Source organism: Anopheles marshallii, chromosome X, assembly GCF_943734725.1.
Source record: "Anopheles marshallii chromosome X, idAnoMarsDA_429_01, whole genome shotgun sequence".
Lineage (NCBI taxonomy): Eukaryota > Metazoa > Arthropoda > Insecta > Diptera > Culicidae > Anopheles > Anopheles marshallii.
In genome coordinates this window covers 7,196,800-7,216,925 of record NC_071325.1, presented here as the reverse complement: position 1 = coordinate 7,216,925, position 20,126 = coordinate 7,196,800, and the positions used below count along the sequence as shown (strand labels likewise).

General features: G+C 48.1%; 3 protein-coding genes across 3 annotated transcripts; 1 reads left to right on the top strand and 2 right to left on the bottom strand.

Moving 5' to 3' along the window:
- Positions 1-4,632: 4,632 nt before the first annotated feature.
- Positions 4,633-6,592, top strand: LOC128712030 (outer dynein arm-docking complex subunit 3). The gene is made up of 2 exons (XM_053806928.1): positions 4,633-5,813; positions 5,881-6,592. Exons 1-2 carry the CDS (start codon positions 4,633-4,635, stop codon positions 6,590-6,592), a joined length of 1,893 nt encoding a protein of 630 aa, XP_053662903.1.
- Positions 6,593-10,296: 3,704 nt separating this feature from the next.
- On the bottom strand, positions 10,297-14,020 carry LOC128718548 (uncharacterized). The gene is made up of 5 exons (XM_053812174.1): positions 13,580-14,020; positions 12,359-13,135; positions 12,048-12,289; positions 11,334-11,871; positions 10,297-10,956 (listed from the first exon to the last, which is right to left on the bottom strand). Exons 1-5 carry the CDS (start codon positions 14,018-14,020, stop codon positions 10,297-10,299), a joined length of 2,658 nt encoding a protein of 885 aa, XP_053668149.1.
- A 1,575-nt stretch (positions 14,021-15,595) lies between these two features.
- Positions 15,596-19,950, bottom strand: LOC128717002 (dihydropyrimidine dehydrogenase [NADP(+)]). The gene is made up of 5 exons (XM_053811407.1): positions 19,903-19,950; positions 17,796-19,095; positions 15,975-17,512; positions 15,744-15,901; positions 15,596-15,683 (listed from the first exon to the last, which is right to left on the bottom strand). The coding sequence occupies exons 1-5, from the start codon at positions 19,948-19,950 to the stop codon at positions 15,596-15,598; spliced, it is 3,132 nt and encodes a 1,043-aa protein (XP_053667382.1).
- Positions 19,951-20,126: the final 176 nt, after the last annotated feature.

Sequence of the window (20,126 nt, the reverse complement as noted above, 5' to 3'; positions counted from 1 at the left end):
TTTTACTCACTTCCTTGAATTTATTTTCTCTTTCCACACATGGCTTCCATCACTGAATGGGAAAAAAAGGGGAAAGAGCTTATAACCTCAATCATGAGATCTGCTCCAGAATGCTCCCATTACCCCAAATGCACTGCAATGGAAAATTCACTGATGGGACAAAACTTTAAACCCGAAACGGCTTTCACAACAAGACTCTTGGAGGAGGTTTTTCTTTATATCGCTTTTGGGTTGAAAAATATTTCTCATTAACAACTAGCACACCACGCACACGGTAAAGCAATACACGCACAATGAGAAGATTTATTGCAGGCAAACGGAAGAGCACCAATTTTTCGAATTAATACAACACAACAGCAAAAAAAACCACTTCGCTACAGGGAACATGCTTTGGAGGTTGACTGTCGATATAGAAGAATCTCTGTTCCTCTCGGGTTGATTGTGGTTACTTGCGTTACATCCGCGGCGGTACAGTGTGTGTTTGTGTTAATTATACTACTTCTTCCTGTACTAACAACGCGATATTGGTGCACATCTCTGCAGTCGAGGCGTTCAGTGCGGGATGCTGATTGATCGAAGGGTGAGTTTTTCTTTCTGTTGGTAGGATGGATACACCAACAAGCACGATCATCACTGGATTTGTAGGATCTAGCCTAAGCAGCAGGTTCCTCGCGCACTGATATCACCTAGTTGCCACACACACTGACCCACAGTGTCACACTGTGACACTCATTCCTCACAGTTGGCATATCCTTTGCCAATTATCCTTGCCAAACAATGCACAATGTTCGCCACACGAATCACTCAGCTGTTTGACTTAAGCCAACAGTTGCTCCAAGTTCAATGGATCTCCCCCGGGAATATAACGATACGTACTGCATATAATAATAAGGAGGCAACACAACACAAACAACAACAAAAAAAAAACACTATATTGCTTCCACAGCACCCTTGTGTGCTGCTACAGCTGCTGTGTGCTCTCGACACGGACGACGTACTGCACGTCCGCACGCCTCAACTGTTCAAATCAAACTGCTCGAGTACTCGAATATCCGATATGCTCGAGTGTGTGTTGGTTTTACCCGCTGTGACCATTGGTCCGTACCGTACAATCCCACTGTTCACGATAAACACGCTCCGTGCGCAGGCCTGCACGCACACAGCGCTGCGCGCCCACGAGCGTGCGAATGTGCGAGCGGGACGACGTATGCGCAAAAGCGAAACGGGTAAACGGCAGCAGCAGAGCCGCTTACGCACGGCCAATGTGTATGCGTGTATGCGACACAGGCTCAAGATGGCGACGGTGCTGTTTTTGGACGTGTAGGAGCAACAGGATCCGTTACGATCTTTTTCACTCCATAATAATATTTATTTTATTATGAATAATTATTTAATAAAAAACATTTATAACTTTTATCAAAAAAAGATTAAAAAACAAACTTTGATAGTGTTTTTTTTTTAAATCGTTACATTCTAGCAGGATATAAGCGGCCGTTAGTGTGACCAAGAGCGGCGAAAGCGTTACGTGTGAGCGAGAAAGCGAAGGCGAGTGAATAAATCATCCGCGACATATAAAACGCACACACGCATCCAGCTATAGCTAATCAGAATTGAGTGAGCAAGTATTCGAGCGGTTTACAAGTTTCACAATTTTCTGAGAAAAATAAAACCCTATCCGAAAATTCAAGCAAACCCACAAACACATCACCACCATCGTTAAATTGCCCGGCGCTGTCTCGCTCTTCACCGTTGTGCGTCTCGTTTTTCGGCAGGCCCAAAACTGCACGAAAGAACCCAACCAGCCTTTAGGGGTCGATGGCAGTAACCGGTTTTTTTTGTTGTCTTCTATTGCTTACTACCTCTTTCGCTTCCTTCTGCAGGAAATAATCAGTGTGTGTGCGCGCTCTCTTTCTGCAGTGCACGCATTATAAATGTGTGCGAGCAGCACGCTGTGTTGCTTGCTCGCTTTCGCATCGGGTGCGTTTCCCATTGTCTGCCTGTTCAGAAGGCTCGTTTTTTTTTCGAGAGTGTCGAACTCGATCAAGATGAAAATCGCGCGCCTTCGCTTGCTCTCATCGCAGTCGATCTTACCCCGTCTCCTTCCCTGCTCGCCGTGCCGTTCTACAAAGCGACCAACGCAAGCTTGTGCTGGTGGTTGTTTTCTTGTTTAATTCCATACTTTTTCGGCCTGCTGTTTTTTTGTTTGCTTCTTTCGCGTTTTTTTTTTATTTTCTTCCCCTCTAGTGGACGTTGAGGTTATGAGTGGTTTCGGTGCGGTCTAATGTGCAACGAGGTGGAGGACGCGCTGTTACCGATGATATTGGAATGAAACTAGGCATGGAGCAGCATAATTGTGCCCGGCAGCAGTAAATGAAACTATTGCACCGAAGGTCCGCTCACATTTGGTTGAGGAAACTCAAGAGGACAGCCTCCGAGAGCCTATGCCGAAGCCGTCCGGCTAGTGCAGGAAAAATGTGCAACATTGAAGAAGTTGTTAAAGCATACTTCCGCCTTAAAAGTAGCTTGCGCAGCAAAGTGGCAACTGCATCAATCAGCAAACAATCAAAGAAATACCTACCAAAGCACCCATCACAGGCAAATTAGTCACCTTGTAAATGAGGTTTCATACAGTTCACGCACCCTGAAAGTTCTGATTTTTACTTGTAGGGTCTAAAAGCATTAGCGGAAATACACTACGGTGCATGGGACCTTTGGAATCTTGTACCCAGTTCCAAACATTGCGGGAACGTTTTATGATGGCAGCAAAGAAACATCTCTCGCTCTGCCTCGGGAGTCGGGCAAACAATCCAATCCAAGCCCTTCCAAAGGGAACGAAACCGAATCGGTCAGCAAATATTGCGCTTCTCGCCGTACAAAAGTGCACACACTGGATGTTTGCCGCTTGTTTACATTTGCACGATGGTTTACATTTGCATGATGATTTGTTCTTGGACCCGTTTTGTGCCATGCTCGAATTCGTCGGAAAGCTGCTATTTGGAAATGGGAAGACCACCGACCACCGGATCTTAGGAATCTTCAATGTTTAGACTACTCGTAACCACCCCAAACAAACGGTCGCGGAATGTTTATTATATTCGGCGCGGTAGCAGCGCGTATGTATTCTTCCCGTCGCAACTGGACGTTGCAAATAATTTTCTGATCAGCATTTAATCGGGGTTTTTTTTGTACTGTTTCACAGGCAGCTATGAAATGTCGCAAATGAAAGGCAACGAAAATATAACAAAGGACCCTTGTCTACCAGAAAACGCATGCCACACGCTTGGCAGGGCTGGCATAAAACCTCCCGAAACCAAAAGGCACGGAGTAAGCAGAGCACAACAGCAAGCGAGACACACACGCGCACATAAACCCTACGTGCAGTACGCGTGCCCTGCTGTCCTTAACCATCGGACACATAAACCGTTCTAGCAGCATTTCTAGCCGCACAGACGCAAAACCACCACTCCTTCAGCGGAGGAACAGGTTTTGTACAAGCGGGTCAAAATATCGTAGCATTACGAAGTGGTCGATAGGGAGGGGAAAACATAGTTAAATCGCCCAACGGATATCGTCGAATGAATCCCTCCGCCACCAGACACAGCCGTGCAACGGAATGAACACGCACAATCCGCTACGAAACGGCAACATGAGGGTTGGAAATGAACCACCGAGCTGGCGATCCGAATCGAGCAGAATGCGCACTGTCGTCGGGTCGATGTGGAAATTATGCTCGTGCGCGATGTGAAGATTTGGAGTTCAGGTGGAAAAAATGGGATTCTACCATTACTGGGTCTGGTGCAAAATATGCTTGAGCCAAATGACATCTATGACACACAGTCGAAGATCTACTACTGTGAAATACCCTCTGAATGCCCTTAGTTCTCCAAAGGAACGGTAAAAGAGGATTATACAACATTTAGCACGAACAGGACCAGTCCAAAATCCCATCCGGACCAATCCCCCGTAACAAGAACTGACTATCCGACTACGTGGTAAAATAATTCTAGTAAGCCAGAAATGGCAGGCATGGCCTAGAAGGTCGTTACGCCAAGAAAAGAGAGAGAGAGAGAGAGAGAGCACGAATAAAACTGGACAAACCCCAACCAGAGCACAAGTCTCTTGACGTTGAAGACTGACACAATCTACAGGAGAAGATATAGTAGCGAAAACGTTCCTGTTTTCCGCATCATGAAGATGACCATCAGGAACTAAGACAATAATGACATCTTTGACAAGCGTAGACAATACAGCTAGCTCTGTAAAGTCAATGTTGCACAAGCAAGATATCTTTCATTACCGATTCCCGCTCTATATCTTTCACATGAAAGCGATAATGCATCCTGTTTCGAATACGATGGAAATTTAAGATACGTGAAACTTCACGATTCCCTGTAACAGTGTATCGTGAGAGCTTCCTGTGTTATATCTACATTGAGGTTATTTCGCTATGACGACAAACCTTGCGAGAATAGAATTATCGGAGCAAGACATCACTTCGGAGCGAAGTTGCCACCGGCAACGAGAAACAAACTTCCCGGGAACCCTGGCACATTGTTGAATCGATAAAGCGTGTGACGTGCGGTGGTTGCAGTTCCCTCTGTAGTACGGCGTGTGTACGTCGCGCGGTTCAAAATGTCGACACCGAAACCGATACTGAATGCGGAAAATCTCGCCCTAACGAACAAGCGTATCGGGGAGCTGAAGAAGAAGGTGATGCTGGCCGAAGGCCAGAAGAAGGCATACACGGAAGAATGGAACGACAAGAAGAAGGCACAGAATGACCGGATGGCAGAGCTGCGGAAGGAGGTGCGTGACCTTACCAACAAGCTGTCCTACCTGCACAATCCGACCAGCGCCAAGGCGCAGAAGAATGTGCAGGAGATCAAGCGCCGCGTACCGTTGCCGCCCGGTGCGAAATCGGTCGGGGACGCGCTCCGTATCGTCGACCTGAAGGTGATCGATCTGCACAAGCAGACGGATGTGACGGAGGACCGCATACGGAAGCGGGAGCGCCACTTCAAGCAACTGGTCGAACAGTACCAAGCGCTCGTCGGCTATCGCGACGCCAAGTGTGACGGTTCGAATCCGCCAGAAACGATCGAGGAGGACGCAAACCGGAAGTTGATTACGCGGCTGGAGAACGAAATCCACCGCACGACGGTGCAGTGGATGGAGGCGGAACACATACGCAAGAAGTACCGCGGCATCAAGTCGTCGCTGATGCGCGACGCGGAAAAGTTCGAAAGCTCGCTGCTGGAGCTGGAACAGGCTATTACGGAGCAGCAGGCAGAAATCAACAAGCTGGAGGAGGTGCACAAGGAGGCGGTCCAGATGCGGGACAGCACGAAGACGATACTGCAGCGGCAGGAGCAGACGACACACTACTCGAACAAGGCGCGTGAAAAGCAGGCACAAGACTTCCGGCGCCAGGTGGAGGAGCGCAAGCTCGAGCTCGAACGGCTGGAGCGGAAAATTTTCTCGTCCGGCAAAACACTCATCCACCAGGAAAGCATACTGTCCGGATCGGGCGAACATGGGCGGGGTGGTGAGGGCGGTGATGATGGGAGCAGCCTGCACGACAAGGACGGTGCGTCGGAGATGGAGCAGAAGTTCAAGAAGCTGATGCAGGCGACGGGTGTCAGTGCGGCCAGTGAGGTGGTCGACCGGTTCCTGGCACAACGGGAAGCGTCCGCCCGACTCACCTACCTGCGCACGGTGACCGAGAACGAGAAGAAGCAGCTGGAGGCACAGCGCGAACTGATGAAGGCGCAGCTGGACGCGTTCAAGTTCGCCGACGTCAAGGATAGTGATGTGTACGTTGATGCGGTTACGTTAAGGTTATGGTCGTTTTATTCCAACTTTATCTTTTCCCTTTTACAGCAACCAGGAGGAGTTGGAAAAGATTAAAAACTCCATCGAGGAGCAGAAGCAACGGCGCGAAGAGTGCGACAAGGCGATCGAGTACACGCGGAACGTGTTCGACACGATCAAGGATGCGCTGATCGAACTACTGCTGAAGTTACGCGAAATTGAGGAGAGTCTCGATACGGCCTCACCGTACGGCCGCCGCACGCCGCTGAAGCCGGCCGAGCTGAAAGATATCACGTCCGGCAAGCTGGCGGTCGAGGAGCTCGGCAATCTCCTGGAGGAACGCATCAAGCTTGGGCTCATCGCCAGCGGTCAGTTGGCGGCCGACGTTGACAGTGGGCTGTCGGAGGATGAGGGTGAGCCGGGCCAGCCGGCAGTAATGGGCACGTCACCGGCCACGCCACCAACGCCGTCCGTGCAGCAGCTGTCACCTGGTCCGGGTGGACCCGCATCCGCCGCTGGCAGCAGCGTCCTATCCACCTCCTCACCGGCCGAAGATCGCGAAAAGCCACCGGCCTATCCGCCCGTCTACATGAACCTGATCGCTGGCCGCACCACCACGCAAATCTCGTCGACCTCACCCGGCCAGGGCACGACCGTCGTACTGTCCGACGACGAGGGTGATGTACCGTCACGCAGCTACCTGAAACGGCAGGCCAACATGATCATTGAGGCCAAATCACGGCGCAAGGGCTTCCGGATGCCGGTACCGAAAAGACGCTAGTACGGATGGACATCTGCTCATGCGTTCGTGCTGGGCTTCAAGAATTACCGTGCCGTGCGCATTCACTTCCATAGCTTGATCCAGCTGGTTAGTGGCCTCGAGATATTTCAGTACGATAAATCTTCACATTTACCTATCTCCAACACGCTGCTTATCGGTCGAGGTTAGATCACAAAGAAAGCACCACCAAAAAGTGATTGAAATACTGGAAGAAACTTCGTGTATCTGGTCAAAGATTTATAACAAGACAGCGAAACGTAGTCTTTATCCCACAGGCACCTCTTTAAATCACTTATACCAAGTATCTCATTTCGAAGAAAACCATTATCATCATGATGCAAAGTAACAGCCTCATCCATGGCACTGAGTTCGTTCTATGGTGATATTACAGAGCTTACCATGTTAGATACAACTCAATCTACTTACCATCCTATAAGGTCTCTTTGAAAAGAACTCGCTGGAAGCTATTGTACAAAACAAACATGTAAAAATAAAACCAAAACACCATAATTTATCAATTTTTTGCTAAAGTATTTCATCTTTATATTTCTTCACGGTAGTGTTATAGCTCTTTTTGCAACATTTATTTGTTTGTTTTCGTGTTTTCGTTTATTTTGTTTTCCTATTATGCTCTCCCCGCTTCCCAATGTAACTTGGCAAACTTACACGTACGATTCGCTAGTTAGGTTCGAGAGGCTTCGATTGATGCGAAACGATTGTTGTTTCGCGCGACCACACTAATGCAACTATTATTACATAGATTGTACAGGAGCCCAGTCCCGTACCATCGTGAGGTGGTTTGGGATTTGTGTGCGAATTTCGCGGGGGGTGGGCTCGTCGGGAGCCACAGGGGCACAATCATATCTATATGTACATCAGTGATTACCTAACCCGCGTTACACTTAACAACTAATTGACAGTCCATTGTGAAATTGCATTTAAAGCAAAGCCGTTGATTCCGTTTCTAGTAAAAGAACAAAAAACAAAACTCGTTGACTAAATCCCTGTGTGAGTTAGAGTAGGCCCCTGGATACGATCCCATCGGTCGCGTGTTAAAAGTTCTGTTCCCTCTAAACTTCCCATCCATCCTCACTCGCTCGCTCACCCTTTCCCCCTTTCTATTTTGCCCTTTATCACATCATCTCTTTGCCTTAGTTTATTTATCTACAATTATTACCTAATGTGCTCCATGGCAAGAGTGTGCATGAAAAACTTTATTCTAGAGCGAGAGAGCTAGACGGATAGTGGGAAAAAGACAATAGATTGGAGTTTGCAACCAAGTAACGGGCGCAGCAATGGGAGCGCAGTTCTCGAGCTAGTATGTGTGGCTACTTTTGTTTAATTGCGGGTTTCGGCCAAAAAAAAAACCCACGATGTACCTACTCTCGGACAGTTCCCGTCATCGTATCACCATATCACATCTCATTGGCAGTGTGAGGTTGCGGGTATTTCGGGTATCGGAAGAAGGATGGTGTGTGGGCTCTAGTGGAACAGCGTCCATTTTGTGCGTACGGCGAGATGCGCGCACACACACACCCATGTACATAAGCGCCACCGTATATCGTAAGGTTCAGTTCCCTTGTCCTTAACACAAGTGTATTAGTTGGCGCGATCACACACACACACACGGCACATCCTTTGTGTGCCATCTTGTTTTGTATTGTACATTCATTTCTAACCTCGCACCACATTTCGTTTTGGTGATTGTTTGGCCAACGCACACACCTGAATGTATATGCGCGCCAAATATGAGCTTGGTGGGGGTGGGAGGGTCTGTTAACAACCCTCCCCCTATCATGCGTTACACGTCCTTCCCGAACGAGTTAATTATACTAGGCGGTTTTTTGTTTGTTAGACTTAAAAACAACAAGGTTGAGCTTTGCACATCCAAAGGCGCATTAAACCTGGGCGTGCGTGAAAGATAACTTAGGCAGTGAGATGTTTACCAGTGGGCAGTGATCAACATAAATGGCTAGCAACTTAAAACTGTTCCTTTTTTTTACACTAAACTCCTTAGGGGATGAGCGTTGCGCTCGCATTTTAATAGGATGACGCCCGTTTCCAGCGTTCCGGGGATCAGCCTATGGCCTGACCCGGACCCCGGGGAGGGAACGCTCGTTACGATGCGATAAATAATTGTACCTTAACTTAACCTGAATGGAATATAACATTTCTCCGCGCGTGTGTAAGCTGACTGAAATAAGCGATGAGCGCTAACGTTTGCACTTGGCAAACAGCACCAAAATATGCACTTAAACGCTAGGGCCTCTTTCCATCTCTCTTGTGCGGTTGTCTACCGTTTGCCACCCCCTTCACAGACTAGTATGCACCGTTGCGGCAGATGCACTCTCAATTTCATTTAACAGACTTATGAGTTAGGTTCAGTACGAAGATGTTTGTTTACAACGTATTTTTCTGCAGTGTTTTATAGCACCACCCTTACAGTATTTCTTCTTCCTTATCGGCACAACAACCTCAAGAGGTCTAGGTCTGTGCCATTGCTGGCTTTCTGTGACTTTATTTACAGTACACCATCGCTTATTATTCGACCTAAAACAATCGTGGATACAAAAGAGGTTTGCGATACACAACAATGATTTGCGCACGAGAAAATATGGTATACATTTGAAGAAAATTATGTTGGAAATGAATGAAAACAAAAATTATGCCGTTGATACGATTCCTGCTGGAGAAATTTGCGTGTTATTTCCCCCAAACACAATACAATTCATTCGTTTGCTCTTTTTCGCTGGTTGTTTGTTCGTATGTTTGTAGTTTCGATAACATATTGTGGTGATACTCTGCCGTTCTTACAGAAATCTATTATTATCACGCGTTCACGGTTGATAAAAGAGTTGCTACCGGAGAGCAGCACGGAGTGTTTTCTGTAACTACAACATCTTTCTCCTAGCACAGCTAGGCGCATCGAACTAAACGTAACGATGCTGGGAATGGTGCGAAAACTCATTTTATACAATCAAAACTAAAATATTGTAAATACGTTCCTGAATGCGCTAGATTACCGATGAACACTCTTATACTTGATTTACGGTCTCTACATGCGCGTATACATCTGTAGTAATTGTGTTTTTTGAAGGGAAAAAATATGAATATGCCCTTATCGCTACGTATTTGGACAAATATATGCAATTTTCAGTTTTGTTTTATGAATCTATAACTTTGTGTTGCCTTCTGTAAAGGGTTGAAAAAGCGTATTGGAAAGATATTTCTGCAGTTTAGGTTGAGGTATGTCTATAACTTTGTGTTGTCGTAAAAAAATAATTGAAGCATATTGGAAAATTGTTAATCAGTTTCGTTTAAGTTCTATAACTTTGTGTTACCTTCGGCAAAGGGTTGAAAATGCTTATTGGAAAATTTTTTTTTACTGCTTTCCGCAACTTGAACAAATTTGAAAAATGAAAACAAATTTGAAAAATGAAAACAAATTTGAAAAAATTAAACAAAAAAAACCCTTAAGTGAGCAAACGAAATTTTACCCATCCCACTCCTAACTCTCTCGGTTAGAAAAACGACTAATCTATTTCCTCTTGTACGGGAGGAATGTACATGCAGCGATTAAATCGATGCATCCGCATTGTTGGTTTTAGTTCCGTCAAACAGAAAAAAAACTCAATAAGGAAACGAATGGACATCATTTTGCAATTCGAAGAAGAAACCCGAGAGAGGGGTGGACGGTTCCCTTTTCAGTTTGTTTCCTCGATCAAAAATTCCTGCTTCCCGTCAGGGAGAATGCGCCGGCCGACCACAGTACATGTCGCAGAGCTGGCCTCCTGCTGTTGTTTAGCCGGTGTTGTGAAAAACTTAGTTCGCTGTGAGTATGCTTTTCGCAGCTCACACGAGTTGCTTTGGCCGCTCGTTGAAAAACTACATGGAGACACTCGATCGCCGTAAGACTGATCGGTGTCGTCGGTGGTGGTGGTCACGGTGCCCGACTTGGGTCGGCGGTGCCATACATCAGAGCCGTCGGGCTGCTCCACCGTATCCTGGCTCCGGCGCCGCTTGTAGTTGCGCTTTTCGGAATAGTTTTGGTTTCTGAGCGCTATCAGCCGGCCTGACGTTCGGCGGCCGCTCGCTAACGGTTTTATATCAATACTTGAGCCCTCCGAACTAACCTGGCCGGCAGCAACCGTCGCATCCGCTTGCTCGGCCATACCCGAAGAAGAGGAGCCAGTTGCGCACGAACGCCGCTGTAAGTACAAGTTTCCACCGTTCATAATGGGCTCAATGTTGTAGTGACGTTGTACATTGTCCCATGAAACATCCTCGAGTGATTCTTCCGCCACAGCGGATAGTGCCCTTTTGCGCATGGGACGGATACGCGGTTTAGCAGCACTCCGTAAAGACTGTGAGAAGAAGGACGGAAAAAATAACGATCCTTAGGGTAAGCGTATTTTACAAATTATTTAACAACAAAACAAACAAATACATTTCTTTGGCAAGTATAGTAGAAACTATACTCGGCACCCCGCGCGTTCGAGTATAGATTCTACTATATCTCGAATCATTAAAAAAAAAATTTAAAGATCGCATTCTTCCTTCAAAATCAACAAACCCCACATTTGTCACATTGCAACAAATGCATTTGCAACATATTAAAGCAAACGGAATATCCAAAGAAACCATAACAAGTCTTTCCAATCTCTCACCCCTATATCTTTCCACTACACATTTCATACTCTCACTAACATCACCCGGGGAAACAATTGTTCAATATACATACCGAGCTACCCGAGTGTCCCATTTTACGTCGTTTTGTGCTCGACATGTAGGGTTGACTGTCATCACATGCGCGGCGTTTCATGGTGCCCAACTTGCGGTAGGCGTACCGCATACGCCCGTTGCTGGTCGATACCGATGTTGTAGAATCCTCCTCATAGAAAGGATTATTGGGCCCGTCGAAATTTAATGGTGGTGGTATTATTTTGTCCAGACCGCCGCTTGGCATCAGCATTGTTACCGGAGTGGGTCGGATGCCCCAACGCTTGCGTCGGCTCGCACCGACTCGTCGATTACTCCCATCGCTGGAAACAGCCGGTGATTGTGCCAACGATGCTGGTGGTTTTGATGACGCTGCCCCAGAAGGTGGATCGATTATGGTTGATTGTTTTGATGTTGATGCCGGTGTGGACGAAAAGAATTCGCCAAGGAAACAAAATTCCGTCCGTGGATCCTCGACGGATTCTGGATGATTGGCGTAAGGTAAGCCGACCATCCGTTCGCGAGTGGCGCCATCCATGAAATAATTTCTTTCATGGTAGCTGCAGATGAAACGAAAATGGGGTTAACACGTGTATAATTCAATACTACTAATGGAGGGACATACGATTTTCATCACTACAACTATCACTCGATTCCAAACCGCAAGAACGTTTGAATCAACCTGAGCTTCAGTAATTAGAACAAGACAAGCAAAAAAAAGAACAATTATACTTACACCCTTGGCAGAAACCGAAAATGTTCCGTATTTTCCAGCTTTTGTTGCAGTATTGTTTCTGTTACAGTTTCGTCCGGTGGTATCGGAATGGTGATTGGTTCAACCGGCGGTGGTAAGGGTTGATTCAGAGACCACAATTGAGACGACAGGTTAAAATCCTTGCCGTTATAGAATCGATTCTTGTTGCACTTCAATGTATTAAGCAACAGATCCGCTCTCTCGTTAGTGGAGAGTTTCAAAAACTGCCAAAGAACGTAGGGAAGCAAAACAAAAATTAGTTACTATCGATTAGTATCATACCCAATACTTACTTTATCTGAAAGTTGCAGTGTACGCTGATTATCCTCGATGTAGGGCAGTATCGCCGTGCGTAAACTGAAGAACCGGCGACCGTTACGCATGATGAGGTTGTACAGCACCAGATGTGCTAGGTTACTGGCACTGACCACAAGCCGACGCACAAACTCATGCCCATGGTTGCAGATCGAGCAAATAAACACGTAGAATGTGTCGCCGTGGAAAATAGGAAACTGTAAGCTACGCACACACCGCCCGTGGAACCACTGCTCACAGCGGCGACACTGTAACATTTCCCGCGCCCAATCGCCATCATTACCGCAGTAGCAATAGTTGCCGGTCGTATTAACCCGATGGCTCGCATCCCATTTCAGATTGTTTAAATCGTACGGCAGCTGCGTGATAGAAACCATCGAAAAGAACTCCGGCGGAAATCGAAGCAGTGGAGGTTGCGATACGATTTGGTCCAGCTGCCGTTCGTCACCATTCTGCGTCACTGGTTGTGTGATGCTCCCTAGTTGCCGATCGTTTCCGTTGCACCGTGTGATGCTAGAGCGGGAGAATCGCCGCATGGTCGCATCACCGAACCGCACCAGACAGTCGCGATTGGGTTCTAGATCAACAACCGTGCCTAGATAGAAGATTTCAGTTTCGTTAGTGGCCCGTACGAGTACATCGTCTAGCAAGCATAGTGGCTCTTGCAACGTATCTAAGCTACACGCACCAGCGGTTTCCGTCACACTAATCGTTCCGAAATTTTCTTCCATTCCGTTGCTAGTGGTGACGTTTGGCTCGGCACCAGTTTCCGTCACACTAGTCGCGCGGATATTTTCTTGTATTCCGTTGCTGGTGATAGCGTTCGGTGAGATGACGGGTGAGCTTCGGTTGCCGCCTGATGGTTCACTACGCTGGATACCATCTTCGTCATTGCTCGAGCGCGAGGAATGCCGATTTGTCGCATCACCGCACCGCATCAGACTGCCCCGATTGGGTTCTAGATCAACGGTGCCAGAACAGAAGTTTTCAGTTTCGTTAGTGCTCCGTACGGGTACATCGTTTGGTAAGCATATTGGCTCTTGCAACGTATCTAAGCTACACGCACCGGCGGTTTCCGTCACACTAATCGTGTCGGTATTTTTATCCATTCCGTTGCTAGTAGGGACGCTCCGTTCGGCACCGGTTTCCTTCGCGCTAGTCGTGGAGGTGTTTTCCGCCATTCCGTGGCTAGTGGTAACGTGGGTTTTAGTTACTGGTGAGCTTCGCATGCCGGCTGATGGTTCACCACGCTGGATACCATCATCGTTATCACACGACGCCTTCAGTAACTCGTCCAACTCGCCCAACTTATTCCGCAGATCGTTCGCAAGGGTCCGTTTTGCTGCCTGAAATGCACTCTGTCGATCGTATCTTTTAGTGTTTATGCTAATTTTTAAATTATTAGGTGTTGTTACGATCGTTATTGAGCCGCATCCTTCTATTCTACGCCCATCTCGAATTATGATGCTTCTAGACGACTCTGAAGTGGCAGCAATGCTTCCCTGGCTGCTGCTTTGGTTCGCGTCCTGTGCGTCAGTAGCCCCATCGCCGCCATCGCTGGCACGTGCTGGTCCGCCGCCATCGGTCTGTATCAGCACTACACCATCGTCGTACCGCACTTCCACTGGTGAGCCAAGCATGTCACACACACGCCAACGGCTTTAGAAGAATACGGGGCAGCAATGCGAATGTGTAGCGGCCTGTGCGTCTGCTACAGTGCCGAAACCGTGTCTACCATGAATACAACCTGCCAACTAAACAAAAGATTCATGCACTGTATTATTCGTGTTTCACCTACAACGGGTTCACATCCTCTTGTGCACAAGCAGAGCAAGCCGTAAGCAAACTTTGCAGATCTCACCACACACATCACAGAAAAGAATATTTCTTTTCAGTGCATGTGAGAGTGCGAGTGTGTGTGCGTACGCGCGTGTGTGACTACTTCTTGGAAACTACACACAAGGATGTGCGATCCCTTAACCATCTACATACCTGGGGCGATGGCGCGTAGCGTTGCGATAAAATCTTCCAAAAACCAACGAAACAAAAATCCTACACTTTTAATTCGAAATTCACAGAAACGCAAACGCAACAGCACACACGAACATTGAGCCTGAATATTTCTACCAGATGCGAAAACACTACACACGCTCGAATTCCTGCTCACAATTATTCAGCATGCGCACGGCACATCCATACCGTACCAGAACGATTAGGAGAATGATGGTAAATTTTCTACGAACGCTAGCTGAAAAATTTTGTCACACCGTGCAGCTACACCTACCACTTCAGGTGTGACAGCACCGATAGAGTATGTCTGTTCTGAGTAGCGCAACAGTGCAGCTTTTATGCTGACATTGCATTTTCTGCTACGAACAGATACCTTTTATCCGTGGGCGGGAAAAATTTCTAGGCAAAAGGTTGAAAACCAAACTGCCGGTACGTACCAGAGTGAGATAGCAAGACAATGTTATTGTTTGCTTAAAATGATTATATTTTCTTTTAACTGTTCCATTGGTCGCTCTGTAAAGTTAGTTTTCAAGTAAAACAACTCATCTTCTATTGCGATTAAAGTTCAACATCTTGGAATATATGTTAGTACGAGCGAATATGACGAAATATCGAACCTATTTCTCAAGAGTGAAAAGGAAGAAGCAGCTCTGTATCGTTCGAGACAACACATGCAGTTCACGACAACATTGTTTGACGACAACATTATACGATGAAGTCGGTAGATTCTTTCTTTTTTTATAGAAACCAAATTAGTTCAATAATTCAATAAATAACAATTTCCGTCATAATTTTACATAATTTTCAGCCAATAAATAGAAAAAAAACCATGAGCCTAGTGAGTGTACCACTGCTCGTACTTTTGTTGCGAACACCTTCTGCTCGAATTTTGTATCAAGAACGCTACAGCTGTCATGCAGACTGCTCGAGTTTGGAATTAAATGTTCAAATTTCGGTTCTGTTCTAAAACACTGCCGTTAAGCGATTTGTTCTAAATGGGAGAGTTGAAAAGTGAAGTTTGTTTTCCCAGCAAGAATCGATCAGCACTTTTCATTTAGTTGCTGTTTATTTGTTAATATATGATATACAGTTTTTCAACACTTATGTTTCTAATGAACATTCATCTAAACGTATGATTTACGCAACCAGAGCATCGTCCACGTCACTCACTAGGCGTTGTCGGCGGATTTATGGCGGGTTCCGTATTACTGTGATGGGCTTAGCGCATGTACCGCGACATTCACATTCGGATGGCCACGTTTGATGACGTGTGGAATCTTTTTCGGAACCATGCTGAAATAGAGATGTACATCAATGAGGGGCTGCACACATTATCGCGACCTTCGCGCGTACCTGATACAATCTATGATGGGACAGACCGAAAGGCAGAGGTTGCAGCCGGTACAGTCGTCATTAACGTGAGGTAGATGCGTTACCGGATCGAACTCGATCGCTTGATACCCGGAGTCTGCACAGGTCATGTAGCACTTGCCACAGTTGATGCAAAGATCCTGCGTATTGATAATAGATTTCAGAGATTCAAGCTAGTGGCGTCTAAGAATTGGTTAGGATAACTCTACTTACATCATCAATAAGTGCGACCACCTGCTTGGTGTTGTCCAACTTTTTATAGTCACCAATGCGAGGCAGAGCAGTTCCAAGGACATCCTGTACACGGGGCACACTGTTTGTGGCAGAAGTGTCTGCCGTACCAGTACCGTGACCGTTCGTACCATTGAGAGCCTCTTCCGAGCATGGATCCCAAAGCGGTCCATGTTGGACACGCAGCTGGGCGAGCTTATCTTCACGCTGCTTCTTGTACTCGCCGAAATGCAGCAGTGGCTTGCCGTCATCGGTACGAAGCGGCGCGACCGGTTTGCCCTTCTGCAGCTTAGCCGTTGGTGGTGACTGACCGTCCCACGGGAGTGCTTCTGGTGGGGGGTTAGCCCGCAGGTACAGTAACGCCTTTAACCCGAGGATATAGTCCTCAATGACGGTAAAGTCCTGGTTCTGCACGGAGGAACATATCTGCAGGATCGGTGCTCCGCACTGGATGAACTGCAGTGCCACCTCCCCAGAGTCGATGCCACCAATACCGCAGATTGGGAAGCCAGGGAGTTTGTTCGCGATGAGCGAAATGGCACGCATTGCCTGTGGGCGGGTCGCATTTCCGGACACCCCACCGTACGTAGTACGTTTGTCCATACCGACTGCTGGCCACGGTGTACCGTCGGCACGTAACGACATCAACCCCTGCACGGTATTGATGGCCGACACACCATCCGCGTTTCCCCGCTTCGCTGCCTGCGCTATCGACACAATGTCGGTGATGTTCGGCGTAAGTTTCACGAAGAACGGAATGCGCACGGCACTGCGCACCCACAGGGAGATGTTGTACACCAGCTCCGGATCCTGGCCGCAGGCCAATCCCATGCCCGATTCGCCCATGCCGTGCGGGCATGATAGGTTCAACTCGAGCATATCGGCGCCGGCTGCCTCAGCTCGCGATGCCAACTCCACCCAGTCCTGCTGGTTGTACGTGCACATGATACTAGCAATCAGCACCTTGGTCGGGAAGTCACGCTTCAGCTCCCGGATACCCGTCAACCAGTAATCGGCACTCTTCTCGGAGATGAGCTCAATGTTCAGGAACGCACCCTGCTGCGGACCGTAGTTCTGACCGGCCGTTACACCGCGTACAATGCGCGGACTCACGTTCGTCACCATGTCCTTGTCGAGGGCGAATGTCTTCGTCACCGCAAAGCCCCAACCCTGCTCTAGCGCGCGCCGTATCATGGCGGTGCTGGTGGTCGGCGGTGCTGACGCCAGCCCGAACGGATTCTCAAACTTAACACCGCACACCTCCACGGACAGGTCGACCTGGTCGATCTCGGTGTAGAACAGCGGCAGTTCGGGCTTGGTGTCAAATGATATACCCTGCAGGTAGCAGTGCATGTACCAGGCCGCCGTCTTACCATCGTTGACCGATTCTACCGTCGTTTCCGCGGCGCCTGCCAGATCTCCGCCGCAGAATACGGCCGGCACGGAGGTTTGCTGTGTCTTCGGGTCGACATCAGGCAAACCCCAGCGGTTCATCTTCAATCCATCAAGAGCTGCAATCGCTGCAAAGAGGTATGCCCAGAGTAAGTACAGGACCCAAGAATAAGAATTTGTGTTGACGACTTTGAATCTGAATCTTGCAGATTCAAGAGTCCTCAAAGATCTGCTAATTTTCATTCATCTTTGAGGATTCAGGAATGCTTGAGAATTCATTCGTCTGGAAGGATTGATGAAGCTTCCTGAATTTCATAAGATTCACTCCTCCTATTGAAGATTCATACGAATGATTCTGGTAAATAGATTTCCTAACTACACTTCAAGAGTTTAGATCTACAAATCACTTACTGTCAGCATCGTTCAACCCGGAACCGAACGCCGAGATAACGTAGCTAGCCTTCAGCCGCGTGGTCTGATCCTGATCTTCCACCCAATTACCAGCCTCGTCCTGTTCGGTGCGATAAAACTCCATTGCCGCAATACGGCCCGACCTCACAACGACCTCCTTCGGTGACATGAACGGGATAAACTCGCACCGTTCTTCGCGTGCCAGCTCTACCTCCTCCGGTACGGCGCGAATATTGTTATTACCCTTCCGGAACACGACAAATACCTTGCGCGCACCGCACCGAAGCGCGGACGTCGCACAATCGAACGCCGTATCGCCTGCCCCGAGCACGATGACGTTACCGCTCAGCACGGGCAGCTTGGCGGCAGCGGACTGCTTGCAACCGCACAGCCCCGGTTTGCTACCGTCCGCGACCTGCGGCAGGAAGCTCTTGGAAGTGTAGAACCCTTGTTCTTCGGTCAGCCCTTCGAACACCTTGTCGACCTTCGGCTGTGGTAGCCCGATGCCCAGGAACACCGCATCCGTACCGCTCGCCAGCAAACCTTGCACGGTTAAATCCTTCATAGAGAGCGATCGATTCAGCTCGAACTGTACGCCCAGATCCTTCACCAGCTGAACCTCAAAGTTGACCACATCGACCGGTAAACGGTACTGGGGGATCTCGGCCGAGCTTAAACCGCCCAGATACGAGCGACGCTCGTACACCGTCACATCACGGTAGCCGAGCCGCCCGAGAAAGGTGGCACAGGATAGCGAGGCGGGCCCCCCACCCAACAATGCGATACGCTTGTTCGGGTACTTCAGCGGAGCGACCCCGGGCGGTACGATCTGTCGAATGCCCATCCGTTGGAACACCTCCGTGGCGAACTGCTGCAAGCCACCGATGTTGATAGGGCCCTCCTCCACCGCGGCCAGATTGCAACCACCCACGCACAGATCGCTGGTCGGGCACACCATACCGCACGTCAGCCCGAGCGGGTTGTCCGAGAAGATAGCCTTCGCGGCACCGTAGTAATTCTTGTTGGCAATGCTCGTTATGAAGCTCTTGATGTCGAGCTGCGTCGGGCACGACTTCTGGCAGGGTGCGTCCGCACACTTCAGACAGCGTGACGCTTCCCGCAGTGCGGCCCGCTCCGACAGTGTCGTGTGCTTAATGTCCGAGAAGTCGTTCGTCAGCGGTGTGCAGCTGGTGCACGACCTGTCCACATTGCGCTTCCAGTGTTTCTTCACCTTTTTCGTAACGGTCGTCGGTACGAGCGAGCAGGTTTGCTTCACCCGCGGGTTGAGAGCGAGCAGGCTCTGTAGAAGGGAGAATGAAAGCGAATATGTAATGGTTCATTGAACGACCCCGTCACACACCTGCTGCGGGTTGATACTTCTACGGAACGATGTTTCCCCATAGGCAACACATGACTAATTGGAGAATTTATGGTAATTAAAGTTACCGCTAATCATCCATTCCACAGCAGCAAGAAGTGGTGTGATTGTGTCGATTGCATCCCTTGCTGGAGTATGAAAATTGGTTGATGTGTGAACTGATTGATGTCATAATGGGACCACATAATCTACCGATGTCGGTGACGTGCGTTTTGATATTTATGAACTGTTGACAAGTTGAGCGATTTATTGTTCATGAATGAAACAGATACGTGGATGAGCGGAATTGATGATTATTTCTAACTGATTAGCTCATGGTTAACTGACTCAGTCGCCCAGTAACGCAAACAAAGCACATTAAACCATCTCATGAATGAGAGATAAACAGAGAGAGAGAGATAAGAGGAAGAACAATGCTAATTTTGTGTTTGTTCTATTGAACTTTGCCCGCATGACGGCAATCGGAGCAACCATCACCGCCTGATTGTTCTTGTTTCACAGTGTAAGTGATTTGCTCCGCTCAGACCACGGTCGGGGCACATCAACTGATACGCCGACTTGCCCACCAGGCGGTTACACAATGTCTGCCCAGCGGAAGGTTGACGTAATTGCGCAGCGAAATTCTGCGCTCAATTGCGCGAAGGTGATACGGGTGATACGGTGCGGTTGAAGATGAAGGTTGCCTGATGGTTGATGCCGTTAACCTGCGGTTGAAAATTATACGCTTACCTCAATGTCCGGCAGGTCTTTGCTGGTCAAAACACTAGCACAACTCATGCTGAGATGTTTCGCTTCTCACGGTTTGCTAACTACGATTTGTTGATTGCGGGTGTTGAGTTGCTTGTGGAGTTGAGCACCCCTGGAGGGCCGATTCAGTAGAAGCGTAATAGAGGAAGATAAATGGAAATACATTGGTAGATATTCCCTCGTTCGATGCCGATGCCTTTCGTAGA